This window comes from Oreochromis aureus, linkage group 7 (genome assembly GCF_013358895.1).
Source record: "Oreochromis aureus strain Israel breed Guangdong linkage group 7, ZZ_aureus, whole genome shotgun sequence".
Taxonomy (NCBI): Eukaryota; Metazoa; Chordata; class Actinopteri; order Cichliformes; family Cichlidae; genus Oreochromis; species Oreochromis aureus.
Window position 1 is genome coordinate 25,378,724 of NC_052948.1, and position 21,086 is coordinate 25,399,809.

Consider the following 21,086-nt stretch of genomic DNA (forward strand, 5'->3'; position numbering starts at 1 on the left):
TTTGTTTACTTACACAGCATGTCTTGTAGAATTAACTGTGGTCACCAGCAACAGCACAGTGCAGTCATATCTCAAGTCTAATAACAGAAGACAGGAAAAGATCAGTAAAGAAACAACTTCCCCAAACCAAAGCACAAATAAAACAATAAGTAAAACAGGCTGATCTAAAGTATGATTATAGTTCAGCCTGATTAATATAAATGTCACCGACAGTTGCTAATATATTGGAAAACCAAAATACTTACTGATGTCTTTCTGTCCAACAACAGGAGTGCTGGTCCCGAGCCTCAAAGACAGTAAGAAGCCAGCAGAGGGAGAAAAAACAGAACATTTTTCAGAAACTGATTTGATCCTTAATGGCTGTGCAATCATTGTAACATAGAGTTTGCTTATGTTGTTAAATAAAGGCTAGATTTGACATTAATAGATGCCACAGATGTTCTAAAGCTGCCACAAAGCATGAAAAAAAAATAGACATCTCACTGAAAACGTCGGACATTTTTGCAAATATGTGATGTCTTGATAAATCGAACAGATATTTGAAATTTACACAGCTACATTCTCGCCTGAAAATATCTTAAAAGTTTATTTTGTGACCCAGAAAAAGTAATAAGTTTTTCAGCGGCGCTCCTCCGCCATTGCAGCGCTTACAAGTACGCACAGGCTCCGAAAACCGTGGCCGACAAATGCGATCCTCCTTTTCCCCGGATTACCCTTTCTGGGTCACAAAATAACCTTTTAAGATATTTTCAGGCGACAATGTAGCTGTGTAATGCTCAAATATCTACTTAATTTATCAAAATATCACATATTTGCAAAAGTGCTTCCACGTTTTCGGAGAGCTCTGTTATCCACCCCCCACATCCCACACCTACCCCACCCCTAACGGCTGCACCTCCCGAAGAATTTTGTCTGGGCTCTTATCTCACTTATTTATTTCAAACAATCAACAGAGAATTTCACCACATAGCTTTATGTAAGGTATTTAAGGCTGTGGTGTTAATTTTTAAGTAACATGAGCCCAGCGCAGCAGCAACGCTAGGCTAACACTAACTAGCTAGCAAGATTTTAAACCTGGTGCTAAACTAAGAGAAGCCACAAAATCAGTTTGAATAAGAGTAAACATTTACTCACCAAGTCAGTGTATCAGGTAAAGATCCACAGCAATGACAACAATAATATCTTGAGCTGACGCTTCTCCAGGTTTGCTCAACATATTCCATAAAAAATGCACCGTGAACATGCGGACTGATCCGAGAGGGAGGAGGACGGTAGTCACGTGGCATTTTCAAAACACATCTTTCATCCTTCCGCACTGAGAAGCAAAACTTCCAGCTTACTTAGTTTTATTAACTTAAGACAACTTAAATAAATGGAGTTTATCAGCGTTTTTGCATAAAAAGTACTGGTAACTTATTTAAATTGAGTTCTAATAACAAATTGATAATAATTGAGTTCAGCCTATTTAATATTTTTAATTAAACACAATATTACATTTTACAGTGCAAGATAATTGTCTATTTTATTTATATTTTGCAATTTTGCATCAAATTCATTTTAAAAGTTGTTTGAGAGTTTGTTGAAACTGTTTTGAACTTGAAGTGCTTCCTTGTTAATAAGTTACTGAGCTATTGGCCTAATGTGTGCTTTCATTGAAAGCTTTACTCAGAGACAATCATCACAGCTTGACCTGTCTAACAGACTGAAATGAAGACATTTAAATTAGCACTGAATGTGAATGGTTATTCAGGCCAAGTGTATTTGAGAAGTAGCTAGGCTACTTATTTTAGAAATGAGATGAAATGATTCTGGATCAGATTTCAGTGTTGAACGGGAGACTCACTAAAAATGTCCAAATACTATAAACTCTCTTTCACATCTTTTAAATGCACACACTTTAATAAATAAGCAATGGAAGGAAAATCATAGACTCAACAACTAACAGTGATGATGCAAAATTAGGGTGTGCCATTTATCAAGGTATGCAAGTGATCTGATTGCATTACTTTTTGAAATGTTTGAGTCCTAAAGTCTAAATATTCATTCATGATAATCACTGGTAGACCTAGCAGCAGTGCCAGTCTTTAGCTGTAATGGTAGTCTGTGAAAAAATTCCTATTTTTCAGGGACTGAACATTAAAAGTGCATGATCTGTATTACATATGCAGAATCAAAGCCTGTAATGATCCTTTTAATAGCAAGACACATCGCGAAGGACTTTTTCTGCACAGCTCACATTTATCAAAAGAAGAAGGATTTAAAAATTGCCCACTGCTGTCATGCTTATAGGAGCTGAAGCAGTATTATGTTATCATTAAAACAGAGTGATGATCCAACATGAAAGAGTGAGGTTTCACACAGCGGGAATGACGAATGGTTTTCAAGAAAAACAGTGAGAGAATGACAAGCATAATTATTGCTTCACAGAGTCATAAATTAAAGGTGGATACTAATGGATACTAACATAGGAGCTAATGAATCGCAACAATAAAGATAAATGTTGTAAACATTCCTGCTTATGTCAGACTGAACTGATAGAAAAGCGAACATCTCATTTAGGCTGTGCCACAATCACATCTGTTTGCTGTGAATGGAAACCTTGAACACTGCTGCAAACAGTTAAACTGTTTTGATGTTTTACCTCAGCACTGACAGCTCATCCTTTCATATGGTTTTATGCTCTGTTCTTTTTTTTCAATTAGATCTTGGAAAGTTGGCACATTTATCTGACAAAGAAACAAAAAGTCAGAGGCCTTCTTTGTCCTTATCTGTCAATAGTCTATATTCTGATGAACTGTCTCACAGTGTAAGAAGTTCCGTGTTCCTAGAACTTTAATTCAACACATTGATCTGAATGCTGCTTTTTCCTACATGCTGACTCTGTAGTCATTACACTCTGCAGGATAGATGCTTTGTCTCTCTCAACCCCCAACTTCCATGCTTCTTTCAGATTTAACTCTAGTGGTGTTCAGAACTTTCAAGCAAAAAAATTGCGTCTGAACAAAAATTATAAGCCTGAAACAATCTCCTGTGGAGAGATGAGATCAAAATGGAGATTTTTGGACATGATATATGATGCCATGTTTGGTGAAAACCAAACCCATCATATCAAACACCTCACACCAAGTGTTAAACATGTTGGAGGAGGGGTGATGATTTCGGCATGTTTTGCAACCTCAAGACCCGAGCACCTCACATTGAGTCATTGAGTCAGCCACGAACTCCACTGCATATCAGACTATTCGAGGGTCAAATGTGAGGCAATTTGTCCTACTTCTAAAGCTTGGCTGTTACTGTGTCAAACAACAATACTAAAGCAGAGCAGCAAATGTACAACAGTAGGCTAAAAATAGAAGATGAAAAGAATCAAGGTGTCACAACAGGCAAGTAAAAATGCTGACCTCATCAAATCAAAATCAAATCAAAATTTATTTCTATAGCACATAATAATACAACAAAGTTGACCAAAGTGCTTCACAATCGGTCAGAGCAATAGCATAAGACAGAATAAAAAAGAAACAGTTAAAAGGAGGGCAGGAAACAATATGAACAATATGGGTAAAAAAAACATAACTAGCCACGAAATAACATGCTAGTTTGAATCAAAAGCCAGACTAAAATAATAAGTTTTAAGACGCAATTTAAAAGACTGGATGGACCCGGAGGAACGAATATAAGGAGGGAGGTTATTCCAGAGCCTGGGAGCTACGACAGCAAATGCCTGATCACCTCTGGACTTCAGGCGAGACCTCGGTTGCGTCAGGAACATTTGATTGGAAGATCTAAGTGCCTTATTAGGGATATACAAATGGAGGAGTTTGCACAGATTGTTGGGAGCCAAATTGTTTAAAATTTTAAAGGTAAGGAAGAGAATTTTTAAATTGATACGATATTCAACAGGGAGCCAATGTAACACACATTGATCCCAACTCAAATGTTGTGGTGGGGTCTTGAGAAAGCTTGCCACTTTTCATGTCTCTTCTTTTCTCTTTCGGTACTCATTGCGTCTGCTGCAATTTATAATTTATGACATACAGCACAGAAACATACACATATTCATACTGCACACACTAACATACAATACAGTTACATACAAGACAGACAGGCAGCCGCTCGTGCACACACACACACACACACACACACACACACACACACACACACACACACACACACACACACACACACACACTTTAGTGAACATTGAACACTCGACTGGTTAGTTTAAACATGATCACACTAAAGTTTGTCACATGAAATGTATGTGGAGTTGGTTTCAGGTAAAAGAGATTTAAAATGACTAATTAGTTAAATGACTTACATGCACATATATTCTTTCTACAGGAAACTCATGTGTCCAAAACATCTGCACACACACTCACTTCTCCACAGTTCTCTCACACGTATTCAGCCTGTTACAACTCAAAACAAAGAGGCGTCGCCATATTAATCCAGAAATTGACAGGTTCAGTACAGCAGTAAGCCAAAGGAACTGGGAGTCTACAGTGCCCGTTGGCCCCTTGTGGGGGGTGAGAGCGGGGACCTTCAGGAGAGGGAGCAGCTGAGATTGTTTGGGTCGCCTAGAGCTCTGCCTTGTCTCATACTTATCAGATAATCTTATCATTTTAGCTAATCTGTCTTGTTCTTTTTCATCTTCATTGTTGGGTGAGTGAGGTGTTGGTGCTGGGCCTCTGAGTGGACCAGCCGGTCTACCCTTTGCAGTGGGGATGATGGGTGCTGGCCTTTGGTGCGGCATTGCCCTGGGTTGGGTTTGACAAGGGGCCCAGGTCCACTTTTCCTCACTCTGCAGTGGGATGTAGGAAATTTGGGTGCTTACTAAACAAGCTTTGCTGGGACTCTCCTTCTGGGGGTGGTCCTCTATCTCCCGTTCTTGATGATCTCTAGCCTTCTTCTCCCCCCACGTCCTCCAACAACACATCACTCACACATGGAGGGTCTTGGGGGGAACATGAGGTACATAGGCCACAGTTGCTACTTAATATATTATCATGCATTTTAGAACTACATGAATGTACTATTGCCCTATGATTTATTACTATTACTGAAGGCTACTCGCCACCGAGCTAACTTTGTTTGCTGGTGTTAGCTAAGGCTAGTTCATTGACTGCTTTCAGAACTGCACATGATTATTTGGAGCTAGCAGGTTGTGAATGCTATCCATCAAGTGTAACAGTCTGCAGTCTATGAACTAACCTCAGCTAATGCCAGCTAACAGTGTTATCTCGGTGGCGAGTAGCCTTCAGTAATAGTAATAAATAACACAGCAATAGTACATCGAAGATACTGAAGTGGCACATGACCCAGGTAGCTACCACAACTAAAACAAGGTAGTTGCAGTAGGCTAACGTTAGCTTTTTAAAAAAGCTTCCAGATGTTTCTTTAGGTTGTTGTCTTTTGATGGTGAGAGCAGCTTGGTTGCTGGCAAATAGAGTTTGCATTGAATGGTCATATTTCACCCATCCCTATCTTCTTTAAATATGAAGTAGTGTCGGAATGCTGCTTGCTATGGGGGGCACCTGTGTCTGTGTGGCTAGACCTGGGTCTGTGGGTCGCTAAGCCTTGGTCCCTGTGGGAAACTGTTTTTAAGGGTGGGGGATTGCCCTCCTTGGCTTGTTGCCCACTGGTCGTCGGTGCCGCCTCCCCCCGGCCTTGGAACTTGGGCGGTTAGGGCCTCTGGAGTACTTGACTGGGGGTTTTGGCATGGTTGCTGGCCTGCTTCCTTGAGGGTTGTGGTCCAGGGTGGCTTGGGCGTCTTTGTCACATGATGGAGATGCCAGGTGTCAAGTGGTTCTGGGGCCTGGGGGGTATTGTTGCAGTCGCTCAACCTCATTTTTCAAGTATGTTTCATGATAAATGCTAATACACAGACTCTGTCTTTCACACACACAGACACATGCACACAAACACACACAGCGAAACTGTATAGTTGTTTGTGTACTTCCCTCTGTTTTGTCTGTGTGGTGCTTTGTATTGTTTGAGTGTGCTGTGTTACAGATGCAGCAGTTGGAGACCCAGCATGTCTGTTAGCCTCATCCTACCCCCCCCCCCATTCTTTTCTCTCTTTATGTCTGTCCCTTTTCTTTATCCGTTCCTTTGCTTTCTTCTATCTTTTGCCAATCTGGCCTTCAACCCATGCCCACTCCAGCATAATATCCACACAGCTAATAAAACGAATAATAAAATAAAATAAATAAATACAACAAACACATCAACAAGATGAGCCTATAGTTGCTCAAGGTGCTCCTCTTGGGAAAGCCAATGTGTTTGTCACAACAAAGCTTTAGACCATGATTATGCTAGCTACAACTGCCGGACAGGAGGAGTTTAAAAGCAACAAAACAAAACCACCAACCCTCAATGATTTAAAACAAATTTGTAAAGAATTGGGCAAAAATTTACAGAAGAAGAGTTCCCTTCTCTTTTCCAAAATGCTTTTAAATCATATTTCAGTTAATTATTAAAATAAGATATAGCTTAGACTTGCAGAGTTTTCCCAGGACTCCATCTATCTATCCCAGCTGTCAAAGGGTAAAAGGCAGACAGGTCGCCAGTCTGTCACTGGGCTAACACAGAGAAATGGACAACCCTTCACATTCACACCTATGGCCACTTCCAATTTCCCAGTTAACCTGTTATGCATGTCTTTGGACTGCAGAATGAAGCCAGACCACCTGAAGAGAATCCATGCAGCCACAGGGAGAACGTGCAAACTCTACAATTTTATTTGTATTATCACAATTATCATGTTTTACTTTAAAAGTTCACGTACAAGAGAAGATTTTGTACAACTTTTGGACTTGACTAATGGATGAATCACTGATGGAAATGTCAACTGAGATTACAAAAGTATAAGATGAACCACATTGTGTGGGACACCATATTATTGTATATCTCAAAGAGGAAGGCCACGGTAGGTGATACAAATGGAAACAAATGTACACGTAACTTTTTTGATGCCGCAATCAAAAGGCAACAAATAGGATTATGAATAGAAGATGTCGCCCCTCTCGGTTTTTATTACAACTGTTCATTTTAAACTTCAGATTTTAAAACCTTACGATGTAACTACAGCCCAGCCCATGCAGCAGTAAATTAATGACCTCGTATTGTGTTGTATCTCAGTTGTTCTCCTGACTGAAGTTTGGTCCATTTACAGCATCCCGCCATGCAATTGCATTTGTCCCTAACCATCGGGAACCTCACGTTAACTTATATCGAGTGGAAAAAAGTTAGCATTCATCCTCCAGCTTCAGTGTGTTTATATTATGCCAACCATAGGCGTGTTGTTAGCCACCACGTAGCACATCATTATATACCAGCTAGCCCAACTTCAGTAACCCTACAAAACACAACTGCTGTTTACTTTCCTGTCTTCATTTATGTCTTTTCATTAATATAATAATTTTTCATGTAAGTTTTTATGTACATTCAGTGTCATCTTCATAATGCATTTCTTTTTTAACATACTGACACAAGTTAATTTCATAGAGACTTGTGTTTCACAGTTTAACAGTCGATGGCTATAGTTACTGTATTTCCTACCTCAGGTGTTGCACATACAACAGAGCATCAGTTGCTATGCAACTATTCCATATCCATATCCATTGTCTTTGGACTCCTGTATCATGTTGGCTGTGATGCTGGCAGTGAGAATATCGATAATGCATGGTTTATAATTGAACATGAAAAGCCAAACAGAAGACATTTTATGGTTGATTATGAAAACTATGTCCAAACAACTAAAAGCTTGTTGGGTGAAGTAAATTGACTCTTCATACTTTGAATACTTCATATTTTGAATCTCATACATATCTTGACCAGAGTGGTGTAAAATAAGTTGGACTCATTCCCAGTGGGTGTTGAACTCTGCCATGGCTGCCCTTTGTCACCAATTCTGTTCATGATTTTTATGGTAGGAATTTCTAGGCATAGCCAAATGGTGGAAGTAGTTTAGGAGTTTAAGTATCTCAGGGTCTTCTTTAAGAGTTAGGGTAGAGGGAAGCAGGAGCTCAACAGACGGATTGGAGCTGAATGTAAAAGTTAATCTCTCAATTTACTGGTCGATCTTCATCCCTACCCTCACCTATGATCACTACCTCTGGGTAGTGAACGAAAGAATGAGATCACGGATACAAGTGGCAGAAATGAGCTTTCTTTGAAGGGTGTCTGGTCTCTCCCTTAGAGATAGGGTGAGGAGTTCATCCATCTGGGAGCGGCTCTGAGTAGAGTCACTACTCTTCCACGATGAAAGGAGCCAGTTGAGATGGTTCGGGCATCTGACAAGGATGCCTCTTGGGCGCCTCCTGAGTGAGGTCTTCCAGACATGTCCAACTGGGAGGAGGCCCTGGGGAGACCCAGGACATGCTGGAGAGATTATATCTCTCAGCTGGCCTGGGAACTCCTTGGTGTTTCCTTGGAAGAGCTAGAAGAGGTGGATAGGGAGAGGGAGGTCTGGGCTCCTCTGATTAGACTGCTGCCCTTGCGACCTAGACCCAGGCCCTCCCTGTGACAATACTACTGAAATGATCCTCTTTGGACTGGGTGAGTTTGTCCTCATAGTTTTTATATCATTGAAGAACTAAAAATCTCCTTTGTAAAATCTACACAGAATTAAAATGTAAACACAGTGAAATCCTACAAAAAAGCTGTTAAGTCATGAAATGCAAACAGTTTCTTGTGTATTGTGTATTTCGCTGTCTGTTTTACTTAAACACTGTTTGTTCAGACCGTGTCCTCTCTCCACTGTCTGAGGGTTAGAAACACCTACATACATACCTGAAATATCTGACTATATGTCCATAATGTAACAGCTTCTCGTCACACTCCACTGAACTGGTGTGTTGAACACAAGTATGTAACTGAGCTGAAGGACCATCCTTAAAGTTGAATATGTTACAAAATACTCTCAGGGTGGAGATGAGATAAACACGCATCTTCCACAGAGACATTGAGAGAATATAAGTGATAGCTAAGGCGATCAAGTTAAGAGGACTTCTCAGCATCAACCTTTTGTTTTTGTTTGTTTACCTTGTTGGGAAAATTGATGTGATTGGCTGGCTGAGATATTAGTTACCACATTTTTTTGTGATGGCTCCAGATCTCTTCAATGACATCAAGCAAGGCCATAAAGTGAGGTAATCGTGCGTTTGCCTGCTTGCCTGCCCACCTTTAACAGCTGGATTTCACAACGAGCAAGTGTAGGACTGGATAGAGCTTACAGTCAGATCAATTTCTTGCTGTCAGCTGTTTTCTGTTCCTTAGATGAATAACATGCCAGTGAGCAAAAAACAAACAAAAAACCCCCCAAAAGAAAACAATATTCGAATATTAGTTCTGGTGTTAGTCTCAGACAAATAAAGAAGATGGGATTTTTATAATTTGGAGAATAATCAATAAAAGCAAATATGTGACATGTTTTGAATTTTTACAAACTTATGTTGTTTATTCAAACTGAAAGGAACCCCACAGAAATACTAGTGGAAATTTCAGCATTTCAAAGATGCCAAAACTGTCAGGCTCAATTCAGGAAAGATGTGTCTGAAACAGTACATTTGCATTTAAAAGTCTTGGAATATGAATATTTCATTCAGTGGAAGAAAAATGTTTATTCTTATTACTGTGATTAAAATTCTGATCAGCTTGTGGTCCTGCTTCTCCCGTACAAATTATATTTATATCGTACTAATTAGGGATCAACCAACTTGCGTTTTTTAGGGCTTATGAAAGCTACTTTTGGCTGCTCACTCGTTAGAAGGGGTCACCGCAGCAGGTAGCTTTAGTTTGATTTAGCAGAATTTTATGCCAGATGTCCTTGATGACCCCTGAGAGTGTTTGTATCTCCAGCTTGAAACAAACCAGTAATCTTTGGCTGAATGTATAAACAACTACACTTTGGACCCACTAAAAATTGTTCATCAAAGGGAACAAATTATGGAATATATTTGACATCGTTTTGTGTACAGTATTGTAAATCCAGCAAAGAAATTATCCTTGAATCTTTTCTTCCACTATTTAGTTCACCTTTACCACCACCTGCTGATATAAGTAAAACTGCTAATGCTCTCATCACTGTGGCCTCTGAGCTGGGAGAATAACACAGGTCTAAATCCACCAGTTGTGAGATGAATATGAAACATAGATACTTTAAAAAAGTTTCAAATTAGTTATACTGCAAAACCTAGAAAAAAAACTTTTGTGCAAAAATTGTGTAGATTTTTGAAAGGATTACAAATGCAAAGTGTTTTCATGTGATTGGGAATCTCTCTCATGTCACTTCTGTTTGACAGAAAGATTGTCACAATATCCCAAATACTATTAGGTCAGGCACTTAAATATAAAAATTAATGAATGAGTAAATTAGCACACCTTTTTAATAATTTCATATTTTATGATGTGGTGTACTGCAGCATTGTGAGAGCAGAGGGAATTTCATGCCAAAATATTATCTTCTACTAACTTTGTTTCAGTTCAACCTCAAACTGTTCTTTTGATTGTTTGATTATAGATTTAAGCTCACTTTTAAATAACAGGACGCCAGTGGCGGCTCCTGAAAAAAATCTCAGGGGGGGCAATTTTTATGATATCGACTAAAATGACCCATTTAATGAGTACATCAAACAACACAATTTTAATTTAAATTTAAAATGAACAACCATATTCTGGCCATTTGTATAGATTTGTAAAAATGAACATGAACAGATTTTTTTTTTTTTTTTGAATGAATGAAAAATAACTATTGAAAACAACAACTGTAAACTGATTGGGGGGGTGGGCTAAAAACTTCGCTGCCTTTACTTCTTCCACGATCCTTTCTCTCAGAACTGCCAACATGCAATCCAGGATCTCGTTCTGGACTGTTTTCGAGGTGCCTTTAAATACAGTAGCATTTTCAAGGTGTTGCCTCAAGTCGTGATCAATTGATGCCATCAAGTCGACTAAACCTCTAAAAATCCCTGGATTGTCTGAGGAATCACTTTCATCATGTCCCCGCATTGCTAGCTCAAAAGCACCACAAAACTTAATACAATCGATGATTTTAGATAAAATATGACGGTTTTATCTACCTCTTCGTTGTGCCTTCTTAAAGCAATCCGATGTCCATCATCTAGCTGCGCCGCTATGCTAGTTTTCCTAGCACAGCTAGCTTTACACTGTTGTCCATATGAACTCGTGAGCTTTCATGTTTCTTGATTCGTTCGGAGAGGTGCTTTAAGTCGGTTTGTCCAGATTGTGTCCACGTCAAATCACACTTGTCACTTTTGAACAGTATGCACGGGAAACAAAAAAGTGCATTAGCTGTTCCACAGCCTGTCAGCCACGACTTGCGCTGGAACCAACTCCGACAAAAAGTCCTGTTGTATGCTTTTGACTTCTCCTTCGTTGCCTGGGTTAGTTGAATTTCGGGCTTGTCAGGTCCCAACTCTTTAACTTGCAGTTTTTCTGCCATTGTCCTTCTGGCAAAAGGGTAGGTTAGAAGCGATCTAACCGAATTTGGGGAGGCTGTGCCTCAACCGTTAACAATACCGCTGCCATCGTCTCTCTCTGACCTTATAGCTCACTTAGGCTACTGACTGAGGTAAAATTCTAGAACAGCAAATCTTTTTGCTGCGTTTTCTGCAGGGGCGCAATTTTAAGCGCCCCAAACCATTTAATTCAGCGACGCTGATAGGTCAAATATTTATTATTTTCCCTGGCAACCATTTAATGATAGGCTATTTCGCTGCATATCAAGGGCGCTTTGACGAGCGCCCAGAAGAAGAAAAAAAACACCGTTTGTTGGTTGAACTTTAATGAGTCAGCTGGTGAAAATGTTAAAATACGCCTGGCTGTATATGGGCACACACATAGTAAAACTATCATTGATGAATTTTTTAAAAATATATATTTTTACTCCTCCACATTTGGGGGGGCGGAGCCCGAGCGCCCCCTATGGGCCAGCCGCCACTGCAGGACGCCAAATGTCATGTGAAGATGGGTTGACTTAGTGTCAAAGCCTACAAACTGGTTGATCTGGGTATATTTAGACAGTAAGCTCTGAGAATTCTTTGGAAATGAAAGGACCCAGTAGTTAATATTCTAGTTATTGACTTTTTTGTGCCTTTCCAGAAGGGAGAATTTTCTGAGATAGTCAGTCGTTCTGAATCTACCCTGAATTTATTTTGATCACTGCTAGAAAGAAACATTAAACATGAAAAACATGCAACAGCAGGAACCATGCAGAATTTCACCTCTAGGGGAAAGCTGTTTCTTGTCCAGGGCAGAGGCAGTTGATACTAAACAGCTTAAATCATAAAAATCAGAGCACAGAATGCAAGATGATGGATGAGAGCTGTCACCACTGATGGATCCCTTCTTTTATTGTTCAGTCAAGCAGAACGCTTTTAGCTGTCACAGAATGACAAGCATCAGTCTCTGTGACAGAAAGCAGCCCGAAATGACAGAAAACAGCAAACATGTCCACATACGGTTAAAATGTGTAGAGATATCCTAAAAAGAACATATGAGCTCAGTGTCAGATGGATCTGTTCCTGTTCAGCCATAGTAATATTCTGGTGTGGAGGGTAATGATTGTTGCCATCAATCAAACTAGTGGGAGAATTCACCACGATTCTAAAATATTATATAAAATCAAAGTCATGAACTTAAAATAAGATCATATAGATAGATGGAGCAATAAGATATTTGGATTGGATATCAGTAAGGTCAGAAAGTTGTATCAGATATTAATGACTTCAAGTCATCCAGGGCCAATGCAATAAAGTCAGCTGTAGTATTGTGATGCTTTGTTAAAACTGATGATTACAGTTCTGTGTGGAAGGAGCAGTGAGTGCTTGGAACTGACCAGCAGGGTTTCCAAATAAGCTACTAACTAAAATTACAGCCCTTCAGCAAAGCAAGGAGTCCTCCAAAAGCCACCAAAAGGACAGAGTTTTTTCTCTGTGAGTCACTGCACATTATTTAATACACATTTGGAAGGGGCCTCTTATTTCACTAACTATAACACAGTAATCATTATTACTATTATTGTTATTATCATTGTAATTATTCTTATAAGTCAGTTTTATTCCCCACAAATCTTGATCAATTTTTTTCACCCTGTAGAGATCTTGTTATTATGTTTTTGTAAAAGCAAAAACGCTGTGCTTACATGTGCGATGCCAGTTGAATTTCTTGATGCTTTCATGAAAGATTCAAGAAAGAACACTCTCATGGACCACCTGTTTTCCTTTGAAACTGCTCTACTCACCCTGCACCTAACAAGGTAAATTTGAGTAATTGGGGTACACAGGTGCAGAGGGAATGTAGCAGGAGGAGCTGCTGGTAGAGAGCAATTTGTATATTCTTTAATATTCTATATTCATCAATCTGCACAAAAACCCCAAAACAAACACACACACACACACACACACACACACACAATATATATACACTACAGGTCAAAAGATTTAGAACACCCCAATTTTTCCAGTTATTTATTGCAATTCAAGTCGTTCAAGTCTTATGAATAGCTTGAAATGGTACAAAGGTAAGTGGTGAATGGCCAGAGGTTAAAAAAAAAGGTTACCCAAAACTGAAAAATATTGTACATTTCAGAATTTAAAAAAAAAAGTCTTTTTCAGGGAACGCAAAATGTGTTAACAGTTTAAAGCTGTTCTGCAGCATTGGAGGCTGATCAAGCCTTGAGAGCTGGTGTTACTAATTCCTACAGGTGTTCCAACTTTTCGTCATTACTTACAAAACTCCCTCAATTTGCATAAAAGCAGTGCTGTGATACCATACCTTCATGAGGATCAGTTAAACAGCACAATGAGACATTAAACTGCATAATTTTCAATGCAAAACTGGAAATTTGGGGGTGTTCTAAAACTTTTGACTAATTCTGTACATACAGTCCCGATCAAAAGTTTAAGACCACTTGAAAAATAGAAAAAAATCATATATGACATGATTGGATCTTAACAAGGTTCCAAGTAGAGTTTCAACATGCAACAAGAAGAAATGGGAGTGAGAATTTCATGCTCAACAAAATGTTTTGTCTCACTCCCATTTCTTCTTGTTGCATGTTGAAACTCTACTTGGAACCTTGTTAAGATCCAATCATGTCATATATGATTTTTTTCTATTTTTCAAGTGGTCTTAAACTTTTGATCGGGACTGTATATTTTTTCTATCAAGCCCAGGTCCTCTACCGGAGGCCTGGGAACTTGAGGGTACAATGCACAATGGCCGTTTCTCAATTCTCAAGTACGCGAGTACGTACTCGCGTACTCGGTGAGTGCGTACTCACCGAGAACGCACAGGAGTACGTACCCGCCGAGAACGCGAGCACGGACTCGCGATTTGTACAACTGGAACACCTGCGTACGTGATGATGTCACAGGTCCGGAGTTTTTACTGCCGTCCCTCTTAATTTAACTGTGAGTAACATGTTATGAAGCTTAACTTTAATCACAGCCAAACCGGTTTACTCAGGAACAAATAAAACACTGAAATAAACCAAACATTAACATTTAGAAGTGATCTAAGTGACTTATATATCATTTTTAACCTCAGTAGTGAAACCTCTATTAATAAAAATAGTGTACATGTACATACGTGTACATACCTTAATAAAAACAAACAGGTGAGATGTTAGAACGCTTTTATTTCTATTTTAGTGGACACTCAATACTATAGACAGCTGCTGGGGTTTCTTTAACCTGAGTAGTGAGAAGACCGCGAGCAGGGGGGGTTGAAAACGATGTGCCGGGAGTCCGCTGTTGAGTTTTGGACGAAATGCATTCTGGGATATTTAGCTGTACCAAGTCCACACCGATGCATGCTCGATAAAACGGGCGGAGCGAGAACACATCCGGGACTTTTTCGCGTTCTCGGCTTGATGCGTACTTCGAATTGGAACAGTACTTGGTCTCCGACTGATGACGTATCACGAGTACACGAGAACACAAGTACGCACAAGTACGCATACTGAGAAACGCCCAGTATCTTTTGCTGCTAGCTTCTAAAGTTCCTTTGGTATAGCTACATCTATCACTGCGGCTGTCTTCCTCTGCTTGTCCACCACTACTATGTCTGGTTGACCAATTTTTCCGTATGTATCTGAAAGTCCCACAGGACCTTAGCAGGGTCATTCTCAACCACCCACTTATAGGGGGTGTATCCTGTTTTGATCTTGGGACTTCCAAACTATACTGGGATGTTACTGGGTATACTATGCCAGCCTCTTGATTGTGGCGTTCAATGTATGCCCTCCCTGCTAACATCTTGAACCCTGCATGTCACAGTATGCCGCAGCACACTGTATGAATTTGCAACGAGGACCCAAAATGGAGACACCAAGGAACGTGGACAAAACTTGACTGTTAAGAGAAAGCGAGCCGTTTATTAAGGCTGGCAAAATAAATACAGAAAGGGCATAGGTGAAACTAAACAATAACCTAAACTGGGTGAACTAAAATTAAAACATGAAAAACCTTACACATGGAGAACTGGCATGGATACCTGAAAACACGACATGAAATAACAGACGACCTGACAAAGAATGACTGAAAACACATGGACTAAATACACACAGGAGGATAATGAGTCAAGTGGAAACACATGGGAAAACAGCTGACACACATGAACATAACGATGTCACAGGGGAAGAGTAAAACAAAACACAGGCCGTTTATCAATGCCCAAGTACGCGAGTACGTACTCGCGTTCTCGGTGAGTACGTACCCGCCGAGAACGCACGGGAGTACGTACCCGCCGAGAACGCGAGCACGGACTCGTGATTTGTACAGTCGGAACACCAGCGTACGTGATGATGTCACAGGGCCGGAGTTTTTACTGCCGTCCCCTCTTAATTTAACTGTAAGTAACATGTTATGAAGCTTAACTTTAATCACAGCCAAACCGGTTTACTCAGGAACAAATAAAACACTGAAATAAACCAAACATTAACATTTAGAAGTGATCTAAGTGACTTATATATCATTGTTAACCTCAGTAGTGAAACCTCTATTAATAAAAATAGTGTACATGTACATACGTGTACATACCTTAATAAAAACAAGCAGGTGAGATGTTAGAACGCTTTTATTTCTATTCTAGTGGACACTCAATACTATAGACAGCTGCTGGGGTTTCTTTAACCTGAGTAGTGAGAAGTCCGCGAGCGGTTTGGGGGGGTTGGAAACGATGTGCCGGGAGTCCGCTGTTGAGTTTTGGACGAAATGCATTCTGGGATATTTAGCTGTCCCAAGTCTACACCGATGCATGCTCGATAAAACGGGCGGATCGAGAACACATCCGGGACTTTTTCGCGTTCTCGGCGTGATGCGCACTTCGAATTGGAACAGTACTTGGTCTCCGACTGATGACGTATCACGAGTACACGAGAACGCAAGTACGCACAAGTACGCATATTGATAAACGCCCACAGAACACAAGACCTCTTCAAAACAGGAAACATAACGAGACGCAGACATGAGAACATGAACTTGACATCATAAGACACACAGACATGAAACACATGAAGGGCAAGGGAGACTTAACAGGGGTTGAAAACAGAAGGGGAAACTAATAAGCAAATGAACTTAGATAACCTAATGAACTTAAACATAAACATCAAAATAAACTAAAACTCAAAACGCTGGGTCAAAAGACCCAGGATCGTGACACTGCAGTTATGTGCTGGATTGTCTCAGGGGCACAGCCTGGTGTGGTAGACCCCAGTCTTTATGGATTTTGTGCTTAGAGCTCATTAATATGGTGCCATGATTAGTGCCTCTGTGCTGTGTCATTTTAATAAAAACAAGAAAGTTTAAGGAATTTAAGCAATACCAGGAGAGAAACTTTAAATCAAAGTGAAAAGGCCCTTTAAAGCAGGTATTAGTGTAACTAGTGCTGATGTTAATAATAGTAGAATCAAACATAAAAGACTAGACATACTAGGGGCTCCTATGCAGCTTTGTTTCTTGGTCCCCAATTACAAGATGTTTTACTTCTCTCTGGAGCGTGTTATTGTTTTTAGCTAATAATGGTTTCTTTCTTTGACATCTATTTTCTTGAATCTTTTAAATCCTGCATTGTTTGAGCCTCAAAATGAAAACTTGGTTAAGAATTTTGCAACATACTGTAGGGCCTGTGAAACATTTATGCATATTAGTTTTATTTTATGCATTGGTATTTGTCAGTCTTGATTTAAAATGTATGATTTTTGTGCAGTACCAACATAGAAAATATTTCATTTCCCAAAGTCTGAAGGAAAACATGATGCGGAACGATTTATGTTTTAAATAATGTCTTGGAGTCGCTGTGTCCTTAACGTGACAGGTTGTTTTTCTGAGTTTCTGAATTGCTGACATTTCCCCCAGAAATTAATTAATTCCTTGTTGAATGGAAAATGTGGATCTCCACAAGTAACTCCAGAGGAGAAAATGTAAATCCAGCTGTAGGATCACTGATATGGAAAATACAAAAAAAGTTTTTTATTTTTTATTTTTTATGTGTTGTACTTTTTATGATTCATATCAGCAATTAAAACATGCCTATTATAATTTCTAATAAACTATATTGGATGGCTTCTATCAGAGTTGTAACTTAAATAAAAGTAACTGCATTTCTTTTTTAGATTCTCCCTTCCTTTTTTCAGTTTCTTTTCCATATGAGCAGAACCTCAGGCATGTTCTTCATTTCTGCTTGAAATGTAGGATCTGTAGTTCTGTAGGAAATAAACTTCAGCTTCTCTCTGATGTGTTAAACCTGCAGTGCTCTGATAGTGTCAGCTCTCAGACAGGGTTGCATTTACAGTACAGTGTTTAATTTGTCGACTGTCACTGAGCAAGTCAGGCTGAGTGACATTTGTATTGCTGTTAGGCCCCCAGCTGTCTATCTTCCTCCCTCTTCCTTTCCCTCTGTGAATCCCGATGAGGTGTCCAGTGGTGCTCTGTTCAACACACTGAAGTTGAAATCAATCAGCTCTTCAATCTTTCTCTAAAGGACCATTATCCAGCCCCGGCAGGCCTGTTGGCCTGCCTACAGCAGGATCTATGACTTGATCCACTTCTCTTTTTCACACCGCAAAGCTCACTAATTTGAATCTGACAGGAGTTGGAAGTTTGTTTAAATCTTAACAAATCAACTGTTAAATGTTTGAAAATGAATGTGGACAATATTTAACAGTGTGAGTAAAATCACTACTTTAATCCTCCATATCTTTTTAGTTCATAGTTTGGTTTGTATGACTTCAGATGACTTCAATAAAAATAAGTAAATAAACAAAAACACACATCCAAACTATTTCTCTGGCCTGAATACCCAATCTTCTGTTTTTACAATCAGTCCTATAAGTTACATTCTTGAGCAGTAAAATAAATTGCCAGTACCACTTTCACCTGTTTTTTCATAGATATTGTGGTGTCTCTTCTTTGCTTGTAAATTCATTTTTATAAAAGATCAGTTGGTTCTTTGGCTATGATAAAATGAAGAAGTCATTCAATTTAGAAAAATGTTTCTGGTCACTATTCAAAGTCATAATAAGAAGAGGAGGGGAAATGCATGTGAGCTGTTTTTTTCCTGATTGAGAGAGTCATATACATTTATCTATATGACTCTCTTATATACATATATATATTTTCACCACTACTCTTTTGATCATTTTGATAGGTTAACTTTTGCATGTTTTTGTGAGCTACAGTATTTCTGTTTTTGAGATTGTTTGTCAGTTTGGATCTTCTTTTCCTGAAATATTTTTTTAGACTTTGCACTGAAAATATTTTCTATATATCTTAATTATTATTCTTTATTTATATATGTGTATTTATTTATTTATTTTACATGCAAATGAATTAACATGTTGCATATCTTTTTCTATCAGATCTGTTATAGTTTCAGCTGGGAAAAGCACATTAGAAAAATGGTTTAAAAAATGTATAAAAACCCCCACTAATTGTTGTTTGTTTCATTTGATCAAGGTGCTTAAGCATCACATTTTATGGTTAAAGTTTAACTGTTTTGCATTTATTAGATTTGTACATCATCCTAAAATTATAAGATATGTTATTGTCTGTTTTATTAGTTGGCTTTTTGCTGTGGAATTTTGAGCGTCTCATGATGGTTGGATAGGTCAGTAGGTAGAGCGTTCGCCCTATGATCAGAATGTCAGGGGTTCAAATCCACTGAACGGCTACCCTGAGGTACCCTTGAGCAAGGTACCATCTCTACACACTGCTCCCTGGGCTCTGGATTGGTAGCTGCCCACTGCTTCACTGAGTGAATGGGTTAAATGCAGAGGACTAAGCAATTTCCTACGGGATTGATAAAGTATACATTATTATTGATATGATGGAAAGTTGCAATAACCTAAAACTGGCTTATACATCAGCCTTGCTGTAGCTTAAATGTTGTTGCAGTGCTGTTGACTAGAGAAACATCTTTGCAAAAGTATCAATCAGCAGTTAAATCAGTGGTAGTTACTCAGAATAAGACTGATTTACAGTGTGATCTAACATGCCTGCATTATCTGTACTTATATTGGTCTAGTGGTTTTAACCTTGCTGTTTCTCCACAGATTCCTCAGATCAGCTATGCCTCGACAGCTCCAGAGCTCAGTGACAACACACGCTATGACTTCTTCTCCCGTGTGGTTCCTCCCGACTCCTATCAGGCTCAGGCCATGCTAGACATTGTGACAGCGATGGGCTGGAACTACGTGTCCACCCTTGCCTCAGAGGGAAACTACGGCGAGAGCGGCGTTGATGCCTTTGTCCAGATCTCCAGAGAGTTGGGTAGGAAACTGTAAACAGATATACAGTTAATTCAAGTCAAAGTGAGATTTAAAAGTTTGTTATACTTTGGAACTCGAGAGAGATTAATTAAATATTGAACTTTTAAAACTAATTGAGTGAAATGGGACCAAAAGCTATTGATCTGATAAATGTGCTGCACTCTATTGATGAATGAACAGAAGATGTCTTATAACTGATTATTGATCTTATTATGCCAGAAGTTGACACATTTCTCCTTGACTGGTCACTGTGAGGTAATCAGGTTTGTCGCTTACTGATTAAAATGTTATCACATGGAGTTAAGCCCTTAACTAATAGAGACGTTTGAAATTAATCAGTGACCACAGGTTTGATAGAGATTAGCATTTTGTTTGTATGTAGTTGTTCAGTTCAATTTCATTGATTCTGTTCTGTTTTGTTTCTTAAATTAATCAGAGGCTGGGACTGGCTCTATCACACTTTAAAGGATGATGGGTTATGATATGATTTAAACAGATGAGCTTGCAATGCTGGGCAGCCAGCTTTAGGAGGTCTTGGTGTTTCCAAACTTCTTCCATTTATGGATGATAAATGATGGGGCCACTATGCTCATTGAAAAATGACGAAATGTTTCGGTATCCTTTCCCAGATCTGTGCCTTGATATAATCCTGTCTCAAAAATATAGAGAGAATTCCCTGCACCTCATGGCTTGGTTTGTGCTCTGACATACTGTCGGCCTTTTCAAACTGTATCTGTATTTACTGAAAAACATAATTTACCACAGGTAGATTCCGATCAAGTTCTAGAAACATATGACAGATGATTAGTGGAAATAGGATGCACTTTCCTCTTCCTAGCCACCTCTTCCTGCTTGTCCGGGGAAACACAGAGGTGTTCCTAGGCCAGCCGAGAGATGTAATCTCTCCAGCATGTCCTGAGTCTACACGGGGGCCTCCTTCTGGTGGGACATTCCTGTAACATCTCACCCAGGAGGCACCCAGAAGGTATCCTTTCAGATGCCCCAACCACCTCAATCTGCTCCTTTCAATGTAGGGGAGTTGCTGCTCTGCTTTGAGCCCCTCCGGATGGATAAACTCCTCACCGTATCTCCATCCACCCTTCAGAAAAGGGTGGATGGCCTTGCCACTTTGTATCCACAGTCTGATTCTAATAGTAACTACCCAGAACTTGTGATAATAGGTGAGACCAGAGAGATACATCAACCAGTAAACTGACATCTTTGCTTTCATGCTCTTTTTATCACAATGGAATAATGCAACAACCACTTCTCTGCAGCCATGACCTGAATCCAT

General features: G+C 39.4%; 1 protein-coding gene across 1 annotated transcript in view; it reads left to right on the top strand.

The window, feature by feature from the left end:
* The window catches only part of LOC116319279 (metabotropic glutamate receptor 8), a 110,826-nt gene that overhangs the window by 32,638 nt on the left and 57,102 nt on the right, over positions 1–21,086 (top strand). Inside the window, exon 3 of the mRNA XM_031738561.2 lies at positions 19,577–19,793. Within this exon, the coding sequence (XP_031594421.2) occupies positions 19,577–19,793 (217 nt within the window). The remainder of the gene's footprint in view (positions 1–19,576; positions 19,794–21,086) is intronic.